This window comes from Manacus vitellinus, unplaced genomic scaffold (genome assembly GCF_001715985.3).
Source record: "Manacus vitellinus isolate BGI_N305 unplaced genomic scaffold, ASM171598v3 scaffold_119_pilon, whole genome shotgun sequence".
NCBI classification, from domain to species: Eukaryota; Metazoa; Chordata; class Aves; order Passeriformes; family Pipridae; genus Manacus; species Manacus vitellinus.
In genome coordinates, this window is record NW_021938894.1 from 100 (window position 1) to 21370 (window position 21271).

General features: G+C 45.8%; 1 protein-coding gene across 2 annotated transcripts; it reads right to left on the reverse strand.

The window, feature by feature from the left end:
* Positions 1 to 3825: 3825 nt before the first annotated feature.
* LCMT2 (leucine carboxyl methyltransferase 2) lies at positions 3826 to 19995 on the reverse strand. Of its 2 annotated transcripts, XM_029965760.1 has the most exons (12): positions 19919 to 19995; positions 19412 to 19592; positions 18061 to 18217; positions 17461 to 17650; positions 16950 to 17057; positions 14820 to 14910; positions 12425 to 12682; positions 10129 to 10359; positions 8441 to 8538; positions 6684 to 6871; positions 6347 to 6482; positions 3826 to 4362 (listed from the first exon to the last, which is right to left on the reverse strand). In XM_029965760.1, the coding sequence occupies exons 2-12, from the start codon at positions 19488 to 19490 to the stop codon at positions 4195 to 4197; spliced, it is 1704 nt and encodes a 567-aa protein (XP_029821620.1). In that variant the 5' UTR covers positions 19491 to 19592; positions 19919 to 19995; the 3' UTR covers positions 3826 to 4194. The 2 variants fall into 2 exon arrangements, with proteins under 2 accessions (XP_029821620.1, XP_029821621.1); XM_029965761.1 differs by lacking the exons at positions 19412 to 19592; positions 19919 to 19995 and having other exon boundaries at positions 17461 to 17661; positions 18061 to 18158.
* Between the last annotated feature and the right edge of the window lie 1276 nt (positions 19996 to 21271).

Here is a 21271-nt window from a genome sequence, read left to right on the forward strand (position 1 = left end):
AAGGCCCATTAGAATTGAGTCTGGCCAAGGATATTAAGGATAACAGGAAGGGATTCTATAGATATGTTGCAAGCAAGACGAGGGATAATGTGGGTCCTCACCAGAAGGAAACAAGAGACCTGGCTACCCTGGACAAAGAGAAGGCTGAGGTTCTCAACAACTTCTATGCCTCAGTCTTCAACACCAAGTGCTGCAGCCACGCCACCCAAGTCAGGAAAGGCAAATGCAGGGGTTGAGAGAATGAAGACCCTGAGCCCCCTGTAGGAGAGGATAAGGTTTGAGACCATCTAAGGAACCTGAATGTAAACAAGTCCATGGGACCAAACAAAATCCATCCATAGGTCCTGAGGGAATTGGCAGACAAAGTTGCTAAGCCACTATCCATCATTTCTGAAAAATTGTGGCAGTTACATGAAGTCCCTGATGACTTGAAAAAGGGAAATATAACTCCCATTTTTAAAAAGGGGAAAGCAGAAGACCCAGGGAACTACAGACCAGTCAGTGTTACCTCTGCACCAAGCAAGATCGTGGAGCAGATTCTCTTGAAAACTATGATAAGGCATATGGAAAACAAAGGGATGATTGGAAACAGCCAACGTGGCTTTATAAAGGCAAAATCATGTTTGACAAAACTGGTGATTTTCTATGATGGTGCTACAGCATTGGTGGGTGGGGAAGAGGAGGGGACCCTCAGTCAGTTTGCAGAGGACAGGTTGGGTGAGAGTGTGTGTCTTCTACAGGACAGGAGGGCTCTACAGGGGGATCTGGAGAGGGACAGGGATTGGGCTGTCCAGGTGGATCCTGAAGCACCCCATTCCTCCACCCCTCCCTGACTACTCATGATTACTACGCCCTTTTCTCCTCTGGGTCCAGCGCCGCCACCACCGCTGGGACCTCAGACGGATGCAGAAGCCCCGGCGGCGCTGAACAAAGCGTGTCTGCGAGGCCTCCAGGGATCTCTGGAGCCAGGCACGGAGCTTCCCCAGGAACCATCCAGCGGTGGTGCTGCTGTATTGCACCTCCATGGAGCTGCTGCTGCTGCTGCTGCAGCTTTCCAACACTGTGGGATTTACAATCACCACTAGTCTAGGGAGCAGCCTGGCCATCAGCACGGATCTTCTGCGTTGCAGTGTCATGTAGTCCCTGCTGCACTGTCCTGTGTTCTTACGTTTGGCTTCTTCTGTCCCCTCATTCATGTCCGGCCCTGGCAGCTCCACTGCAAGGCACTGGGGAGACTCTCTGCCCCCTAGCAGTCCCGGCAGCTCCACTGGCACCTCGGTCTGGAGCACCCTGCAGTCCCCTCCTCTGTATTGCTGCTGGGCCAGCTGTGCCTTCAGCTCGCTCTGCTGCTCCTCAGTGAGCGCCGGGGAGTCCTGGGAGCTCTGGATGAACCTTGGGAAATGCTTCCTGTAGCTCATGGAACTTCGTTGGGAGCTGCCAGGGGACGTGTCTGCCGATTCCTGCGCCCTGTCCACGCTGCTCTGCTCCTCCGGCTGGGCTCTCGCTGCCCTTGGACACCTCCAGTTCTGCAGGATCCTCTGCAGGAACCACGGATGGCTGAGACAGGAGCAGCTCCTGGGCCCACCCCACAGCCCCCACGATGCTCCACATGCCACCCCAGCCCACCCTAAACCAACCCAGCCCACAGAGCCGTGCAGAGGCACCTACCCAGAGACGCTTGTCCCGCAGCACGACAGCGACCAGGAGGAGCTGCAGCACCAGGATCATGACTGCAACCAGCTCCCCCATGGTGAACATGTCGAGGGACCTCATGGCACCATCCCTGCCACTCCAGGTCACCAGCACAGGCTGGGGACGAGCTTCCCCAGTGACCTGCGGGGTCCCAGTGATGGGATCCCAACACTGCTGGGGTGGCAGAGGCTGAGGTGGTGCCCACCTGCAGTGCCCCGTGTCCTGGGGCCTGTTATAGCCCTTTGTGACATCATGGGGCAGGCAGAGCCCCCTTTGTGACATCACAGGACAGGCATGGCCCCTTTTATGACATCATGGGGCAGGCAGAGCCCCCTTTGTGACATCACAGGTCAGGTGGGGCCCCCTTTGTGACACTGGGAGTTCCCAGGAGCCCCAGGGAGAGCCCTCGCTGCCTCAGGCAGTGACCCTGCATTCCAGGTTGTCCTGCTCAAACCGTTGGGATTCCTAAGGTCAGTTGGGTTGTAACAATTCCATTTGACATCACGAATCTGTTTTCAGCTGTTGTTGGATCTGTAACTGCTGGGTTTAACTAGTTCATCAAATAAATCTCTTTTGAATAGGTGGTTTATCTCAATTTCAGGACCCTCCATGACACAAGAGCAGTGATCATCCCCCTGGGCTGGGCACGGTGAGGTCGGACCTCAAATCCTGGGGTCAGTTTTGGGCCCCACACGACAATAAAGACATTGAGGTGCTGGAGTATGTCTGGAGAAGGGCAATGGAGCTGAAAAAGGGTTTTGTGCTTTACCCCCCCCTGCCAATTCAGTAAGGAAAAAAAAAAGGGAGAAAGAAACTCATAAGGTGAGACAATTCAGTAACTAGAAAAAAATTCTGAAAATATTAGAAGAGAGAAAACAAACAAGGTGAGAAGAAAACCAAAGCAAATGTGAACAATTTCTCTGCATCCAACAAATGATGTGCAGTCAGTCAGAGAATCATCATGGAATCACAGGATTGGATTGCAAGGGACCTTGAAGATCATCAAATACCACTTCACTACTATAGGCAGGGAACCTCCCACTGGACCAGGTTGCTCTCCAAGCCCTGTCCAACCTGGCTTTGGACACTTCCAGGGATGGGGCAGCGACAGTTTCTCTGGGCAACCTGTGCCAGGGCCTCCCCACCCTCACAGGGAAGGATTCCTTCCCAATCTCCCATCTATCCCTGCCCTCTGGCAGTGGAAGCCATTCCCCCTTGTCCTGTCCCTCCAGCCCTTGTCCCCAGTCCCTCTCCAGCTCTCCTGGAGCCCCTTTAGGCTCTGGAAGGGGCTTTGAGGTCTCCCCAGAGCCTTCTCTTCTCCAGGTGAACACTCCCAGCTCTCCCAGCCTGACTCCAGAGCAGAGAGGCTCCAGCACTTTGAGCTTCTCCATGGCCTCCTTTGGACTTGCTCCAGCAGCTCCACATCCTGAAGGAGTGGATGCCATCCAGATGGACCTGAACAAGCTCAAGAAGTGGGCCCATGGGAGTCTCATTAAGTCCAATAAGGCCAAGTGCTGGTGCTGCACCTGGGTCAGGGCAACCCCAAATATTAATCCAGGTTGGGGGATAAACACATTGAGAGCAGTCCTGGGAGAAGGATCTGGGGATGCTGGTGGGGGAGAGGCTGGACATGGCCCAGTCCAGAACCTCTTGTGTGCTCGGCTAATCCCATAGCGTGGGCAGCAGGGCAGGGAGGGATTCTGCCCCTCTGTTCCCTTGGGTGAGACCTCACCTGCAGAGCTGCCTCCAGCCTTGAGGAATCAGCACAGGAAGGACATCACCTTGTTGGACCAAGTCCAGATGTGGCTGAAGAACCTCAGCTATGAGGAAAGGCTGAGAGAACTGGGATTGTTCAGCCTGGAGAAGGGTTTGGGGTGACCTAACTGCAGCCTTCCAGTACCTGAAGGGAGCCTACAAGAAAGATGGAGAGAGACTATTTCCAAGGACCTGGAGGGAAAGGACAAGAGGGAATGGCTTCCCACTGACAGAGGGCAGGGTTAGATGGGATATTGGGAAGGATTTCTTCCCTGGGAGGGTGGGGAGGCCCTGGTGCAGGTTGCCCAGAGAAACTGTCGCTGCCCCATCCCTGGAAGTGTCCAAGGCCAGCGTGGACAGGGCTTGGAGCAACCTGGGATAGTGGAAAGTGTCCCTGCCCATGTAAGGGGTGTGGAACTGGATGATCTGCCTTGCAACCCAAACCATTCTATGGTTCTATGAATTCAGGTTAGACTTTGTTCAGATTTTGAACAAAGTCTGACCCTCACTTCACCTCTAAGACCTTCTGCTGCAGCTGCTTCTCAGGCACTTTATTTATAGTAATAGGAAGAGCTGTACAAAAGCAAAGGCCAGTGAGCTGTGATCCCCTTTCTCTAAACTGTCCCTCCTGATCCCACCTTCACAAATGCGTTCTGGATACAAAGCCCTTGTGGAAATCTTGGACCTCTGAGTGAATAGATGTCTCCCCACAGTGCAGCAGCACAGTTCAGCCCTGCTTGGTCCCAGTCAGTGACTGGTCAGGATGCTGCTGAGGCTCAGTGAGACAGGCTCTGGGTTCAGGTGTGTCCCAAAGGAGAAGCAGTTACCACCACCACCAATAACCAACAACTCCTTCTCATTTGGCAGAAAGACACTGCTATGATTATGTAGCATTAATGGCCACTCCAGATGCTCCTGAAAAAGGAAAGAAGATTTTCAATATACAAGACTTCACATGGTTCACCGTATCACCCATGAATGTGGGCAAAAAGATAGATTGAGAATACAGGAACAAGGAACCCATGAGGTGTAATCCTCCAGTACACCCACCCACCCCCCAATTTGCAGTTCAGTGCTTTTGATGGGAGAGAATGTCTTGGTAATCCTTGAACCCTAATGCTTTCCGAAAAGGGTGACACCAGTCACTTTTTGATTCAATGGAAGCCTTTAGCATTCCTGGCCTGTGGCAAGGAGTTCCAAAGCTTACTATGGAACTGGTAGGTTCAAAAGCCTGAAGAGTTTCACCAAAGCCAAAGCAAACAGCTCATAAGCAAAGGCAGCTACCAATCCACCTGCATCCACTTATTCAACGTAAACAAAAAAGTTATATTTTTTTAGATACAACTTTATTACCACCTTACCCACCCTCACTGCTGTCCAAGGGCAGCCTATTTTATCTAAAGGATATGAGGCCCCTTACAACTTCTGCTACAGACAGTAACTAAAAACTGAGCTGCATTTAAGCATGCTTCATGCTTTATGCCTCCAAGAACATGCCGTAAGGTCAGTCAGATGCACACATACTGTCCACTGTGACCTGTCACAAATTCCAGTTTCACCAAGGACAGGTTCCATATGTACAGCTATCTAAAGACAGTTGTTTCTTTATGTAAAAGAAATAACTTGTCAAGCAACAGAAGTTTTCTTATAGAATTACAGAATGATTTGGGACTTAAGGGACTTTTAAAGGCCATCTCTTTCCACCCCCTGCCATGGACATGGACACCTTCCACTATCCCAGGTTGCTCCAAGCCCTGTCCAACATGGCCTTGGACACTTCCAGGGATGTGGCAGCCACAGCTTCTCTGGGCAACCTGGGCCAGGGCTTCACCACACTCTTTGTAAAAAACTTCTTCCTTATACCTAGTTTAAAGCTACTGTCCTTTAGATGAAAACTATCACCTCTTGTCCTATCACTACAGGCCCAGCTAAAAAGTCTGTCCCCATCTTTCTCATAAGTCCCCTTTAGGCACTGGAAGGGCCTCTAAGGTCTCCCCAGAGCCCTCTTCCTCCAGGCTGAACCGCCCCAACTCTCTCAGCATATCCTCACAGGAAACATGCTCCAGCTCTCTGATCATCTTTGTGGCCCTGCTCTGGACTCACTCCAGCAGATGCACGTCTTTCTTTTACTCCAGACAGTATTATCTGAGATAAGGGCTACTCACACATGCAGACCAAGTTTTGCTCGGAGTGTGCCAAAATCCTGCTATGTGACACCACCTGTATGACTGTTCTTCAGTGATTCGTAGAAGAAAGTCACAGAACAGTTAAAGTTGGAAGGGACCTGTGAGCATCATCCAGTCCAACCACCCCTTTTCAAAGCAGGCTCCACTACAGCAGGTTGCTCAGTACCCTGCCCAGTCAGGTTTTGAATATCTCCAATAGTGGAGACACCACAGCCTCTCTGTTCAGTGTTCAGTGAGCCTTACAGTAAACTTTTCTTATGTTTCAGTGGAGTTTCCAGTATTTCCATGCTGTTTTTTCTTGTATTCCAGGGAGCAGCTATAACACACTGCAGTTTCCACCAAGAAGTTCTCAATGCAATTATACCGCAGACCTCCATAAAGACTCACTGAGGCTCTGGTTTGATCTGTTCCCTTCCTCCACAGGTATCCCAAAGGGACTAGATTTGTGCCCATTTCAGTTCTACTGCCCCTGTCTAGAACAGAGCAGCTTTATGTCCTCCAGTCTTCTGCCATGCAGTGTCTGTCTCTCTCTTAATACTGTTATGTTCTCTGTACTGGTAAAAGCGCTTCAAAATCAGATTCTACCTCGAACAGGGAATGTTTATTCCACTCCCAGCTTTGCCGACTTTGCTTTCTCTACTCAGTTTCAAGGAACAGCTCTAAAGTTATCATCTTCCTTCATACAACATTGAAAGAAAAATTTCGGTCCTTACCACATTAATCACATAGTCCAAGCAGAGGCCAGTCATTAAGTCAATGACAGTGATGCCTGGCACGGAGGACGCGTGAAACCACACTCCGCCAACGAGCAGAAGCTTTCCTTCATGCACATGTGCAGTATGTGAATACCTGTGAGTTCAAAATGAGATTGAACCCCATTAGTAAGGGAGGTTGGTAGAGACAGGCTGAAGATTCACTGATGAATGCTCTAAGCACCCTGGTCTAGTTGAAGATGTCCCGGCTCATTGCAGGGAGGTTGGACTAGATAGCCTTTAAAACGTGCCTTCCAAATAAAACTATTCTATGATGTTATAAACACATTCTGCTCACCTTGGGATGAGAGGAGGGTATGTCTCTACTGCCTGCCACTGAAAGCCATGTTCAAGCTTCCTCAGAAGGAAAACTGAACCCAAGGGCTGCTCAGCTGCTCCCAGACCTCCTGCGATGAGCGCTCCTCCTTCCCAGCTGCAGGCACTGTGAGAGTGGCGGCTTTCTGGGACTGGACCGTCAACAGCAATCTAGAAAAACACAAGTCCAAGGCTGCAGTTTGCCAAGCTAAGAGTCTTCTTAATGCCCAGGCTTTTAAATGACTTTTTCCTCTGTGGTTGAGTTTTCTGACACCCAACCTTATCCACACGTTCCTCTAGAGACTGCTAAATACAAGTGCTTCCAATTACACTATCTCAAATATTTCTCTGGGCCTCAGTATATTTAATATAATCAGTCTTTAGAGGGTTTATTTCTGCACATTTATTACAGGTAACTTTATCTGCATTCTTGCATGCTGCTTTCTGCTCAAGAGATACACCTGAGAACCCTGAGTTTGTTTCCATTTCCATAGTCCACATGGACTATGGCAGTGACCAGCAAAGCAGGTGATCAGTGGCTCAAACCACAGAGCAGGATAGCAGGCTGAACTGCAGGACTAAAATGCAGAAAAAAACCCCTTCAGTGCAAGTACTAAAGGAAAAAATGTAAGATCAGGTGTTTAAAGAAATATCATAGCAAGCAAGCGGTGGAGAAAAATTCGGAGGCCACCTTGTCCATCCCTTTCCCCTAAAATAAATGAAACTATATCTATTATCATCTGCATAGATGTTTATATAATAGCTTCTGAAAGTCTGCAGTGACAAGAATTTATTGCCTCTTTAGGCAGTCTGTTGCAGCACTTGGCTAGCCTAACTCCACAATCAATAGCTTATCTTAGGGTCCAGTTGATTCCCTGCACTACTCAAAGTAAAAATGGAGAGCAATTTTTTTGTCTTCTCTGCAGTGATATTTTACATATTTGAAGATTTATTTCTATCTTGAATCTTCTCCAAGTCCTTCAAAACCTTCCCTTGTGAGGTATGTGGTTACTCTCGTATACCTCTATACAGCTGTACTGCACCCTGTCCATCTCTTTTTCAGCAATCAGCTTTGGGTATTTTACAAGAATTCTGCTGGGAACATTGAAGAAAATAAAAGGAGCAATTCATGTGGCTTACAGATAACAGTCCTGGTTACATATTTGAAGACAGAGTTTAGGCCTCCCACAACACCATGATATTGCTTACTCATGTTTAGCTCGTGAGCTCCTACAGTTATGCATCTCTCACCCTATGGTTGTGCTACGTAAAAGGTTGGGCTCAAACACTCGGAGTAAATGGGGTTATACCAGGCTGGTGGCCAGTCACCAGTAAGTTCATGAGAGGGGAAGTCCTCTAACTCAATTCCCTTTTATGACACGTTCAGCAATCTAGTTGACTGAGGGAAGACAGCAGATGTGGGAGTGGTTTTGATTTTAGCAAAGCCTTTTATACTGTCTCTAACAGTATTCTTCTGCAAAAATGTCCGGCATACAGCTAGATAAGTCTACGATGCGAGAGGCCAAAGAAGACAGAGACAGAATGTTCTCAGTAGCATCCAGCAACAGGACAAAAGGCCATGGGCACAAACTGGCATACAAAGAAATCCACTTAAACATACAACCCCTCACATTGTACTATCAGGGTCATCAAGGACTGTCTGTGAAGATTGTATTCCAGTAAAAAGCAGGATGTTTAGAAGTCAGCTCTAACTTGAATCACCATGGAGTACATTCTTACCACAGTGTTGGAGAGTTCTCGAGTGTGCAGGAAATACCAATCCCCAAGCACAGGCTCCAGAGCAGAGCGGCCCCCATACACAAACAGGTACTGTTCACCTACAGAAACAGACAACCAGGTGAAAAGGGAAGTTAGAATTTGGTATGTCACCAAAGCAAAAATTTCTGTCTACACAGAAGGGAAGTTGACTGAAGACAGAAATTAAGGCAGTCAGGCAGAAGCTCTATATACTATTTCTAGAAGACATCCTGCAACCTGAGAAACAACACCAGACTTCATCAATAAATACAAGAAATTGTTTCACAGATACTGGAACTACTCTTGTACCTAGATCTTTTATAAGACACATGGAATCACAGATTCACAGAATATGCTGAGTTGGAAGGAACCCATAAGGATCATCAAGTCCCACCCTTAGCCCTGCACATGACCATCCTAAACACTCTAAGAACCTGCACTCTTCATGTTTGTGGTCATTCAGAAGATCACATCATCCACTTACATTATGTAGCTGCTGAATGGTTACGGTCTGGAATGTTTAAGGAACGGAAATCACACACCCTAGTCTCAAAATGAAGAGGGGAAAACATGCTTTCCAATATACCTAATAGACTCAGGGAATGGAACTCTAGGCAATGGAAAAGTGACTCCTGTAGAACTAATAAAACTAGAAAACACTAAGTATCTAAATCACAGCAGCTCAAGGACATCTATTCATCTCAGGAAAACTGATAATAACACGAATGTGTATTTGTTAATATGGAGAAGCCTCAAAAAGGAGGTTAAAAAGGGTGCAAACGTCTTTGGATAGATGTCAAGGATGTGCATTTACTGCACTATGCCCTGTCCTTTCACTCCTTGAGAATGGACTGTGTCGACAACACCAGGGTTGGTCGCTTCCTTCAGCTACAAAGCAACATCAAGGCAAAAATAAGATGAAACAATACAGTCTGACAAAGACAAAAACAATAATATTTATAAAATTTTACTTACCCATTTCACATTTGCTTCTTTGATACAAAATTCTGACTGGAAGGCTGAGCTCTAAACTACATCACACTTTTAACTAAACATTGTTCCACAAATGGAAAGTATGCTCCAGACTAGACTACCAATTGCTTAACAGTTCCCTTCTGCTCTCCTTGGAGAGCTCCCTGTCCACTGGCAGGAATGGGACAGCTTAGGAAAGGACAGCTTTCACCTCCTGAATGCTTAAGTTTTTGCCCCTTACAGTCAGGATCTTTTACTAGGCCAACCTTCAGCTTGCTACTGCAGGACCTGATTCTAGAGCCATTCACAACTACTTTGTCAATTCCTAGTAGAAAAGTAACACTTCTGAGGCACTTCTGGATAAAGAGCTAGGAATTCTGCTCAAAAAAAATATCCTTTGGAGATAGCAAAACTTCCTTCTGGTGTGATCAAGAATGAATAACTTCAGCCATAAATGATCTCAAAGAATCAGTCTTCCAGAACAGATTACATCCCTAGGTTTCAATTCCACTTACCACTGGGGGTTATGTAGCATATGAAATATAAAATTACTGCATTTCAAGTGCCAAGATCTCAGAGCCTCTTTTAATTTCATTCCTACTGGCAGGCTTGAGAAGTGGGTCAATATGAAGTTCAACAAGACTGAGTACAAGGTCCTGCATATCTATGGCCATTTCCACTCTTTCCAGGCTTTTTACCTTTGAATGTCACTTCAGTTGTGCTGTGTCTCCAACGCAAAGTTGCTGGTTCAGCAGCAGGCTGCAGATTTACAAGCTCCACTGCAATGTCATCTGGGTCTGAAGCATTATAGGTTTCGGGGAACTTTAGCCACAACATTCCCAAACCTGCATTTGATGGGGACATTCGTCCTCCTACCACCAGGGCCAGACTGTCTGAGAGACAGGACACAGTATGGTACAACCGCTCACCTGCAGAGACACAAAACGCCACGGTTCACACGGATGTCTTTTCCAAGAAATTTACAGAATCACTTAGGTTGGAAAAGATCATAGTCCAACCATTCCCCCAGCAATGTCAAGGTCACAACTAAACTATGACCCCAAGTGCCACATCCACACAGCTTTTAAATCCTTCCAGGGATGTGGACTCCACCACTGCCCTGGGCAGCCTGTGCCAGGCATGGACAACCCTTTCCTTGGAGACATTTTTCTCCATATGCAACCTGAGCTTCCCCTGGCACAGCTTGAGGCTGTTTCCTCTTGTCCTGTCCCTTGTTCCCTGGGAGCAGAGCCTGATCACCCCCCAGCTCCCCCCTCCTGTCAGGGAGTTGCAGAGAGTGAGAAGGTCCCCCCTGAGCCTCCTTTTCTCCAGATTGAGTCCCCCCAGCTCCCTCAGCTGTTGCTACGTTGGGATTACAGGAGTGGTGGATGAGGGAAGGGCAACAGACACCATCTACCTGGACTTGTACAAAGCGTTTGACACTGCTTGAGCACAATGTCCGGTCTCTAAACTGGAGAGACATGGATTTGACAGATGGACTATTGGCAGTTTTGGAATTAGCTGGATGGTCTCACTCAGAGAGTCACAGTCAGCATCTCAGTGTTCAAGTGCAGACCAGCAGTGAGTGGTGTCCCTTAGGGGTCAGTACTGGCACCAGTACTGTTTGACATCTTTGCTGGTGACAGGGACAATGAAATTAAGGGCACTGTCAGCATGCTTGCCGATGACATGGAGCTGTGTGGTGCAGACACAGGCTGAAGGGAAGGGATGGGGCATCCCGAGGGACCTAAACAGGCTGGAGAGGCAGGACTGTGCCAGTGTCATGGAGTTCAACAAGGCCAAGTGCAAGGTCCTGCCCTTGAGTCAGGGCAATCCCAGTACAAATACAGGCTGGGCAGAGAACCAGTGCAGCCCTGGGGAGAAGGATTTGGGGGTGTTTGTGAACAAAAAGCTCAGTATGACTTGGCAGTGCGCATTTGTAGCCCAGAAAAACCAACCATGTCCCAGGCTGCATCAAAAGAAGCATGGGCAGCAGGTTGAGGAAGGTGATTCTCCCCCTCTGTTCTGCTCTTGTGAGACCCTACCTGCAGTCCAGGTCTGGTGCCCCCAGCACAATAAAGACAGGGAGCTGTTGGAACAAGTCCAGAGGCCACTAAGTTGATTATGGGGCTGGAGCCCCTCTGCTCTGGAGCCATGCTGGGAGAGTATGGGCTGTTCAGCCTCAAGAAGAGAAGGCTCCAGGGAGACCTCAGAGCCCCTCCTAGTGTCCAGAGGGGCTCCAAGAAAGCTGGAGAGGGACTTTGGATGAGGGCCTGGAGGGACAGGACAAGAGAGAGTGGCTTCACACTGCCAGAGGGCAGGGTTAGATGGGATATTGGGAAGGAATTCTTCCCAGTGAGGGTGGAAGGCCCTGGCCCAGGTTGCCCAGAGAAGCTGTGGCTGCCCCTGGATCCCTGGAAGTGTCCAAGGCCAGGTTGGATGGGGCTTGAATCAACGTGGGATAGTGGAAGGTGTGCCTGCACGTGGCAGATGGTGGGAGCTAGATGATCTTTAAGGTCCTTTCCATCCCAAACCATTCTATGATTCTATGACTCCAGCTCCGTTCCCTTCCCTGGACACGCTCCAGCCCCTCAATGTCTCTCTTCCATAAGGTTCCAGAACTGGACACAGCACTTGAGGGGCCTTCAGCAGTGCCCAGCACAGGGAGACAATTCCTGCCCTCGGCCTGTGCCCACACTATGGTTGGTACCAGCCATGTGCCACCGGCCTTCTTGTCCACCTGGGCTCATGTTCAGCCCCCGTCAATCAACACTTTCAGGTCCTTTTCCAGCTTTCCAGTCACTCTGCCCCCAGTCTGGAGCACTGCAGGGAGTTGTGGTGATCAAAGAGCAGGACCCAGCATTTAGAATTCAGAACCTTCAGATCTCTGTGACTGTCAGCATCACTGTGCTCAGACACCACTTTTTCTAGACATTCTTTCACTTTTAGCACAATGGTATCTCCCTTACACTTGCCATCAGCGTGAGAACTCACCCCATCTTTTATCAGGATGTTTCTTTGTCACACAGCCAGCTTTCCAGTAGCCTGCATGCTTACTCAGCACATGGAAATTTCTCAGGCGACAGTGTTGTCCATCCTCCTCCCCAAAGCCTCCAGTGGTGAGAATCACATCGGGTTTTATAAGAACAGAGCGGTGACCGTAACGTCTCAGGCCAGGAATTCCTGAGAGCCTTGCACACACTGCTGCAGGGACACTCCCAGCCATTCCAACAGGAGCAGCACGATGAGGAACTGTAAGACAAAGAGAACCAAAGAACTTATGCACAAACACAAACCAAGTGAGAGATAATGTACACCATCTTTTCAAGATGATCTTTTCGAGAAGCAAAAATTGAGAAGCAAGTTGACAGAGCACACAGACAATCTGACATGCCCTATAAATCATCCTGTAATGGTTAAAACTATCACTGTGCCAACTTTAACTTCTACTTACTGCTCACTCAGCTCCTTACAGTTCTGAGACTGCTTTCATGGGGTGGAGGTAAGACTGGCCAAGAGCCTGCAGTGTCCTAAGCTGCTGCAGCAAGAATGAACCACTGCAATGCCTTCAAAAGGAGCACCTGTCTGGTTAAGACAATATTTGGCTACATGAATGGCAAAGAACAGCAGAAAAAGGACAAAAGCCAGGAAGCTGATTTCAAAGTTTCTTGCTAGATTTTGATCCTACCTTCACAAAGCATTGAAATAAAGTTCTGAAGCATGACAAATGATCTACATTAATTCCAATGGTCCTACTATAAGAGAATATTTCCAGTTATCTAAATACCTTCTCTCTAAATACTATACCCCTTAACACAAAACAAACTCTCAGCACAGGACTCTGGCTCACCAACACATTGTACACGTTGTTTTCTTTTAATCAGTTTGGAATTTGCATCTTCTGTGATTTAATCAAGAGCTTTATTCTTCTGTTATTAGAGATGATGAGGTGAAGGGGAAGTGGCTCTCAGTCCATTTTTTGTATGCCATATTCAGAAAAATTGTCTGTACTGAACATTGTTTACTACAAGACCCTACTTTATCATTTGATGAAGTAAGAAATTTAATCTCCTTGGGCTTAAATGTCTTTCTAAAGATGGATCTTTTTAAGACTGAGGAGTTTTTTCATATCAGAAAATATATTTACCAAGATCTGTTTCGAAGATTTAGTACTTGCACTCTCTTGAACAGGGACTCAAATCTACCCGAGAGGATAACTGGGGGCATTTACTGGCGTTAGAGACATACCTTTTGCATTCACAGTAAAAAATATCTGATCGTGAACATTTATCAGACTTTGAAGGCTTCTGCTATCAGATTTGAATACAACAGGGACAGCAGCAGAAAGACTCTACTTGTCTCTAATGAATCAAGTGTCTTGACTGCAATAAAGTCCATTAAGCAAAGGGACTTTAACTTAAGGATAGATACTACACATTGAGGAGCCTTTAAGGATTTAAAGCCTCCCAAGGACCAGTGACAATCACACAGTATATGTAACCACAGGCACATTCATTTAGCTTCAATTTCACATTTCATGTTTTCAGATCTAATCAAGACACAGGACTTTGGATTCAGTGGCCTTGCTGGCCTCAGAAATGCCATCCTGCCCTATCCTTTTTCAGTTGCTTTTCTTGCTCCCTAAAACACAGACTTCAACTTTCTGTTGCAGACAGAACTACTTGTGGTACCCATCTGTGAAGACTAGTGATATGAAACAGGTTAAAAATAACCTTCTGCTTTCCACCCTGAAAAAGAAAGAAAGCAGCTAAAAGCAGGAATTTTTTGGACTGCTACTGCTGCCAAATCCTTATCATGGAAACAGAGTCTTGGTCTTGGCTTTTCCCCAGCTGTACCACTTTTCTCCCATCTAAAAAAAAGTGACATACAGATTTAAAAGCATTTCACAAACAGAAATACTACAGGTACAATTCCACCCACATGGGATAACAAAGCAAAGCACAGCTTCATGAGAGGCTCCTGAGTGCTCTCATGGACAGGGTAGTAAGGAAAACAGAACACCCTTTTGGGAGCCAGAAGGAGAGAATGGTTCAGAGAGCCATGTATGGAGGCAAGCAGGAATAACTTCAAAGGGGAGATCCCAAAAACAGCAGGAAGAGCAGGGTGGGCTGGCATGTATGGGGTGGGGGCTAGGTATATACAGAAGGAGGTGCTGTTCAGACTGAAAAGCTCAATAAACTGAAAGAATGGAACTGATCAGAACCAGCAGTGTCAGGCTGTGGCCCTGAACAGTATTTTTAAAAGGGTGAAGAAAGCTACCAGACAGCAGCATCCCATCTGCCCCTTCCAGAGCTTCACTGTCTCCTAAAACCTCTCAGAATAACCTGCATGAGATAAAAAAATACTGTAAAAATTAGTCGGACTGTACCTGTCACACTGGGTAACAACGGAGTCCAGGAAGGTTCCATCCCCTTTGATGCAGTCAACACAAAGTAATGAGAACATTTCAGATGCCATTCCTGTAGCAAGTCCAAAAGAAAGAAAAAACAAAACCATAAAACAATCCCCCTCAAAATCTTAGAGCAAGAAGCAGTAAGGATCTCGGAACAGCCAGGGTGATCAAATCAAATACCAACCCAGTCTTGCACTGTTTCCAACAGGGGTCAAAATCAGAGGTCTAAGGCTGAATCTGAGAAAGAGAAGGTGTGTAAATACATTCCTCACTTCAATCTTCAAAAATTTACAGCTCAGTGATCTTCTAAGCAAGAAGCTGTGTCTTTTTATTGAACAATCCTTGATGGATTTCTCATCCATGAATGCGTCCACTTGCTCTTTGAACTCACATAAACTTTTAACATGTCCAGCGTGCTGTAGGGTGTTGTTCCCACACGCTGTAGGAACAAGTTCCATAGCTTAACTATAAGTTGCATGAGGAAGCTTTTCTTTTTGGAATCAGTTTCCCTTTATGCTTCCCAATTCCGATCACAGAAAGAGTGAGGGCTCTATATCAGAAGGATTAAGGTTTCTTAAGGTTCATGGAATATAAGTGATTCCAAAGAAATCACAAATGGTCAGACATGCAACATGGTCTGTGCTGAATGATAATACAGAAACATAATTTTCAGTCTGGCCTTGGAATCATTCTGAGGCAGAAGCACAAGCACCAGGAATATACAGGAGTCCCCCTGGCCTTTATGGACATTAGGGAATTGACTGTGTCCATTCCCATGGGGCGGGATATATTCAGCCAACTATACAACTACAAAGCATAAACATGAATTTAAAAGGCAAAATAAACCCCATTATCAGCATCATTGCCCCAGCCTCTACTAGAAGTAAAAAGCATCTTTTGAAAAGTGGTATCCAGAAATTAATGTAAATACTGAAAATGGAAGGATCCACTATTAGTCCCTAGGCAAATTATTCCAAAAATGTCTCCCTCAGCACTAAGTCTGTAGTTTACATTTCTTACCTAATTTGACCAAGCTTGTTTACAGTAAGACCTGGATCTTAATCTTTCTCTCAAAGGCTAACTGTAGAGCTCTCTGTTATCACATCATTTATTCCCATGCATGTTTCCAACAACAATACCAAGTCTTTACCTTCCTACTGTATGAGCAATAGCCTTGATCTACAACAATTCTTGTACACATTTCTAAACCACTTTGCAAATCTGCCAGCTCTTTCAGTCATTACTTTTGCATTCATGTAGCAGAGCAGATCCTGCATGTTGGCAAAATAAATGCAAGCATGTTAAATTATTTTCATACTGCAGCAATTAGATTTCTAGAATTATAAGCAGGGAACCACAAAATCAAAAGGGAAACTTTTAGTAAGCATTTCACAGTATTCACAGAATACTTAGCTCAAAGTTACTCACTATCTTGCACTTACCTTCACTTCTAGATTTCAAATAGTCAGAAACTTTGCCAGCAGTTAACATAAAAATGGCAAAGAATAAAGTCATAGTTGAATTTCAATCATTAATACAGGAATGGCTGTACAAAGTCAGACCAAAAAACATCTGCAGTAGCCTGTATCCGACAATGACAAAATATAAAGTAGTCTACAGAAATGGAAAAGAGCAGGACAAGTGCATCTACTTTCCCCAAGAATGCTACCAACCACTTGCAGTCAGGAACCTCACATCAGGTGTGTTTTTATGTAGTCAGTAATCCTTAATGTATAATCCTTAATGTATTTCTCTTTCATCAAAGTACTTGCCCCTTGAATCCATGCAAACTTTTAGCATCTAAAACATCTTTCATACTACCAGCTGGTTTGCTATGGCAAGACTGTCTCCTTGAGAGATCACTCACTGAGGAATGAACATAAAGCTTTTCTAACATCAAGGAGAGCCTTCTTCCCATGCTCCTTGCCCCAGCTTTATCTGGAGCTCCCTGCAGCCTCTGTGTTAACCAAGCTAGACCAGGGTCCTTTCTGCCTCCATGAACACCTGTGCCCCAGTAGCCCTGTACAGAACTGTGACCATGAGAAACTGCAGACACCTTATGGCATCAAAACCAGGTTGCTCATCTTTAGAATAAAGGAGAATTACCTCATACTCATCAAAAGGCTCCAGAGCCTGCACTCTTTGCTGTTCGTCTTCTGGAATACAACAGGTGAAAAACTCATTCATATCCATGACACTGCACTCAGTCCAGCCCTAAAAGAGAAATCCTTCAAAGTAATCACCTCTGGAAGGACAGAAACTCACTTCCCATAAGAAAATAAAGACCCCAAATTAAACACTTGCATGAGTTGTTAAGACTGTCTAGCTGAAGTAACAGCAGCCCAAAATCTGGTGAAAATAGATTTCTTATCTCTAAAGCTCTTAAGAACTTAATTTATTACAACAAAAGTCTCAGAGGAACTCATCATACCTTAATCCTGTATCAGAAAGTAAGCTGCAAGCTGGTTGGAAGCATTTTCAAATGACTAGTCGTGCTACTAGAGAAGGCAGTGCCTCAGCCCTGTTTCTTCAACCTGTCACTGACCAAGCGCTCAGAGTTCCAATCTTTATCAGGTCAGTCATGCTTTGTGCATGCCCTAGAGAAGCAGGTGCTTACCCTCCCCAAAAAGCGCCTCTGCTGTGCCTCACAGTCAGGGTACTGTGCCAGAGAGCGAAGTGCACAGTTCAGCTGGCTGAAATGCTGCTGCATGACATGTCCAAAGGGGTCCTCTGGGTGCACCTGCTCGTACAGCAGGAAGCAGGCCCGAGGGAAACGCTCTGCTGCCCACTGAATCAAGGCATCTGACCTGTGGGGAGGCTGTGTGTAAGACATTAAATAACTGAGGGCTCCCCCATCACCACACAGATGCAGTACATCTTCCTTCAACACCACGAAGCTGCTATTGAGGCATCCTGATAAATGGCAATACACAAATGAGAGTGCTGTACTGGGGACTTAGGAGCATCTCCTCCCCATCTGCACAGACAATGAGGGGATGAGAAGAACAAAAAAATTCTCTGAGAGAACAAAATCACTCATTTGAGATTTTTCTTTTTTCTTCCCTCCCTTTTAGGATATCACAGGGACATCAATTACACCATCACAGTGATGATACAAGGAGCTATTTGGGACTCCACAGAATTCCCAAGGCTTTAGTTTTAAGAGAGCAGGTCTCCCAGCCCAAGGTGATGGATACGGGAGGAGAACCCAACTGACCTGCTGTTCTCCATGTAGGTGAGCACCACCTCTGCAATGAAGAGGGTGGGGATTTCATTGTCCAGTCCTGCTTCCTCCAGGGCTCTCCCCAGCTCAGACAGCTCTGACAAATCCACTCCCAGTAATTTATAATCCTCTCCAGAAAAGGTAATGGCTCCTGGGAGACAAAAACGATGCAATCTCACTACAGTGCTGCTGCAATAATGAAAGCAAAAGGGATAAACAGGAAAATAAAACCCACAGGCAATCACTCATAAGGCTGTGTCTATCAACTCTATTTCCCTGGGACATGTACATGAAAATCCCCATTACTACCTGAACCATGAAGGGATAGTGCCAAATGATCCATTAAATGCAGATCTAAAACTCTTGTTATTCCTAATGCAAATTTCACCTACAGATTTCTCATAGAATTATTACATTTACTATAACAACAAAACTTCATCATATTTACTTTAAGAACTTTTTTCTAGAACCACTGTAATTCAGAATCAAACCTTAAGGACTCTCATTTATACACCTTTTAGTTTAGGCTAAGAAAGCACCATTGTTTTGATAGAATTCAAATGGTTCGCCTCACAACCAGAAAACTCTTCTCAAGTTTCTTAGGCTTGGTTTGCTAAATAGATTTCACTTCTGTACAATGGCACTGAGTCCTGAACTCACACATGCCAGCTCTGCAAACACCAGGCCCTGACTCACAGATCTTCATCCTCACAAGTTCCAGTTTATGATCTGCAAGTATTATCATATCTCTGTACTCCACCAGAATATGATAAGCTATGGTTTGTTGACCTTTTCAACCAAAACCCAGTCATTAACAAAGCAACTTTCAACCATTGCCCCTTGACTGTTTGCTTTGTGCTTCCAAGAAAAGTCTGGCTCCAACTTTTCTACCCTCTCCCAACAGGTAGCTGAAGACTGCAGTAGGATTCACCTCCCTTGCAACCTCCTCCCCTTAAGGCTAAACAAATCCAATTGTCTCAGCTCCCCTCCAACATCACCTGCTCCATCATTTCATCACCCTCATCACCTCCCACTGGACATGCTGAAGTTTGCCACTGTCTTTGTACCAATGAGCTCAAACCTGGACACAGGACTTCAGAAATTGCAACAGAAAGAACGGATCTTGGTTTGGTACAATCAGCTCCTGACAAATCCACCCTGGCAACTTCTTGTTATCTCCAAATGCTTAAAAATTATTTGTTTCAATGTTTTTCATAAAATGAACATGCGTTTCATTTCCAGCTTCATAGTTCCCCCACTATCATCTCCCATTTTTTGAAAGCTGAAGGTATGTTTGTCTCTTCTAAACATTTAGTACCTAAAAAACCTTCCATAAATACCACACCTAATCCTTCCCCTGCAGTGTCTCCCACCAGTGCTGACAGCTCTTCCATTCTTTTGATCAGAGTAGCTTTTTGGCACATCACGTTTGGAAAATCCACCTCATATACCACAGTGTGATGCAGAAGACCCACGTCCTTCAAACGGAAGTATAAGGAGTCAAAGCCAGCACCCAAAGACAGGACCTGCAGAGAAAGTGTCAGAAAAAGTTATGCTCAACTCTAACAGCATCCTGAGCATCTAGGTGTGAAAAATATTCAATATTATCTGCAGAGTGACAAAATCAGGCAAAATCCTGCAAGAGGCAGAAGAATTTTGTGTGGATATTGCCCTCTTCCAGATATTTCTGCCAAAGTGACACATGGAGATCCACAGTAGTGCCAGTCAAGATTCTCTTGTGCCCTCCTGGGAAAGGATCCTAACAGATGCACCAACGAGTTACTGGAGTGCCCAGATGCCAGAAGGACTTTTCATTTAGTGGAACTTGCCAGTACCCCCAGAGAAAACGCACCTGTGTCCTAGGGTGGCTTTGTGTCTTCAGCAGGAAGTCCTGGACACAGTGATCTACAGCACGGGCACGGACGTAATAACCCCTGCCGAGAGAAATTCAGTTGGAATCGCTGTCCAGAAACCTGATTTCTCCAACACTGGCATCTTCCATTTCAGAAAAATAAAGATTATTTTTCCTCTCAGTTTCTACCCAATAACCCCTCATTTACAGACCTGCACTGGGAGATGACTTTGTCATCTCTAGAGCTTCCTAATAAATACAGATCTCCTGCACTCAGTGAGAGTATTAACCATCAAGATTATGGAAAACCCACAGAAAACGTGCAGCTATCCCAGCTGGACCTGTTTTGTTTTGCATAAGTAAATATTCACTGAGTGAAAATGTAAGAATCCAGAAAGTGAGGATGCTCCCCTGCAATGCAGATGGCCAATACCTGAGCTCCTGTCCCAAATCACATGCTATAACAACAAAATGAATGAGTGTATATAAATGCAATGAGAGGGGAACAGAAAAAGGAAGAGAAGCAAACTCAGGAGAGGACTTCTGTTCTCTGGTTTTTGAATAAATGGAACTAAGTTAGTCGAATTCCTGGGAAGCATTTACCATTTCCTAGTCTGGCAGGGACTGATGCCTCTTGTTCCTTGGCATTCTCTTTTAGTTGGTTTCATTGTATATCCACCCGGCTATATCTGAGCTCCTATTATCCCTTTAACAAGCATGCTTTCATCTCCATGCCTGGCAGGGACAAATATTTCACCAGATAGTCTAAGATGTTCCAATATTCATGATGACAGTGTTGATAACTGCAACACACAACCCTTTCTACGAATTCAGCTTGGCCTGCCAATGTTGTGTGACAAATCAACACAGGCTCAGCTTCCTGACTTGATGAGCCACACCTGTCTTTATAGGCCTGCAAGCTTCTGCTTTAACACCACTCTTTGTTTTTTTGCTCTGAACGAAACTCCTTTGGCAATTCACAGTCATTTGAATTGCTTTAAACTATTTGCTTGGAATAAACTCCACGACCACATCAGCCTAGAACCCTTTGCACACACACATTAAAACGTGCTTGTGTCTTGCAAAGCTCTGGAGAAGAGCTCCTGGACAGACACTGCTTATTCAAACGATAATCCTGCTTCCCAGAACCACCAAATACCTTACTGAAATTGTAACGGTCAGGAGAGTTAATGGGAAAATTACTGATGTGCTTACATTAGTAGAATGTTTTCAAATCTTAAGCAGCTTTCAGCAGCATTAAATACTGGAGTTAGGAACCAGTCTGGTGGCACATTTCACTGGGGACAGAGCAGCCAAAAGCCCCGCACAGTGTCCCCTCCTCACCGGTGGATA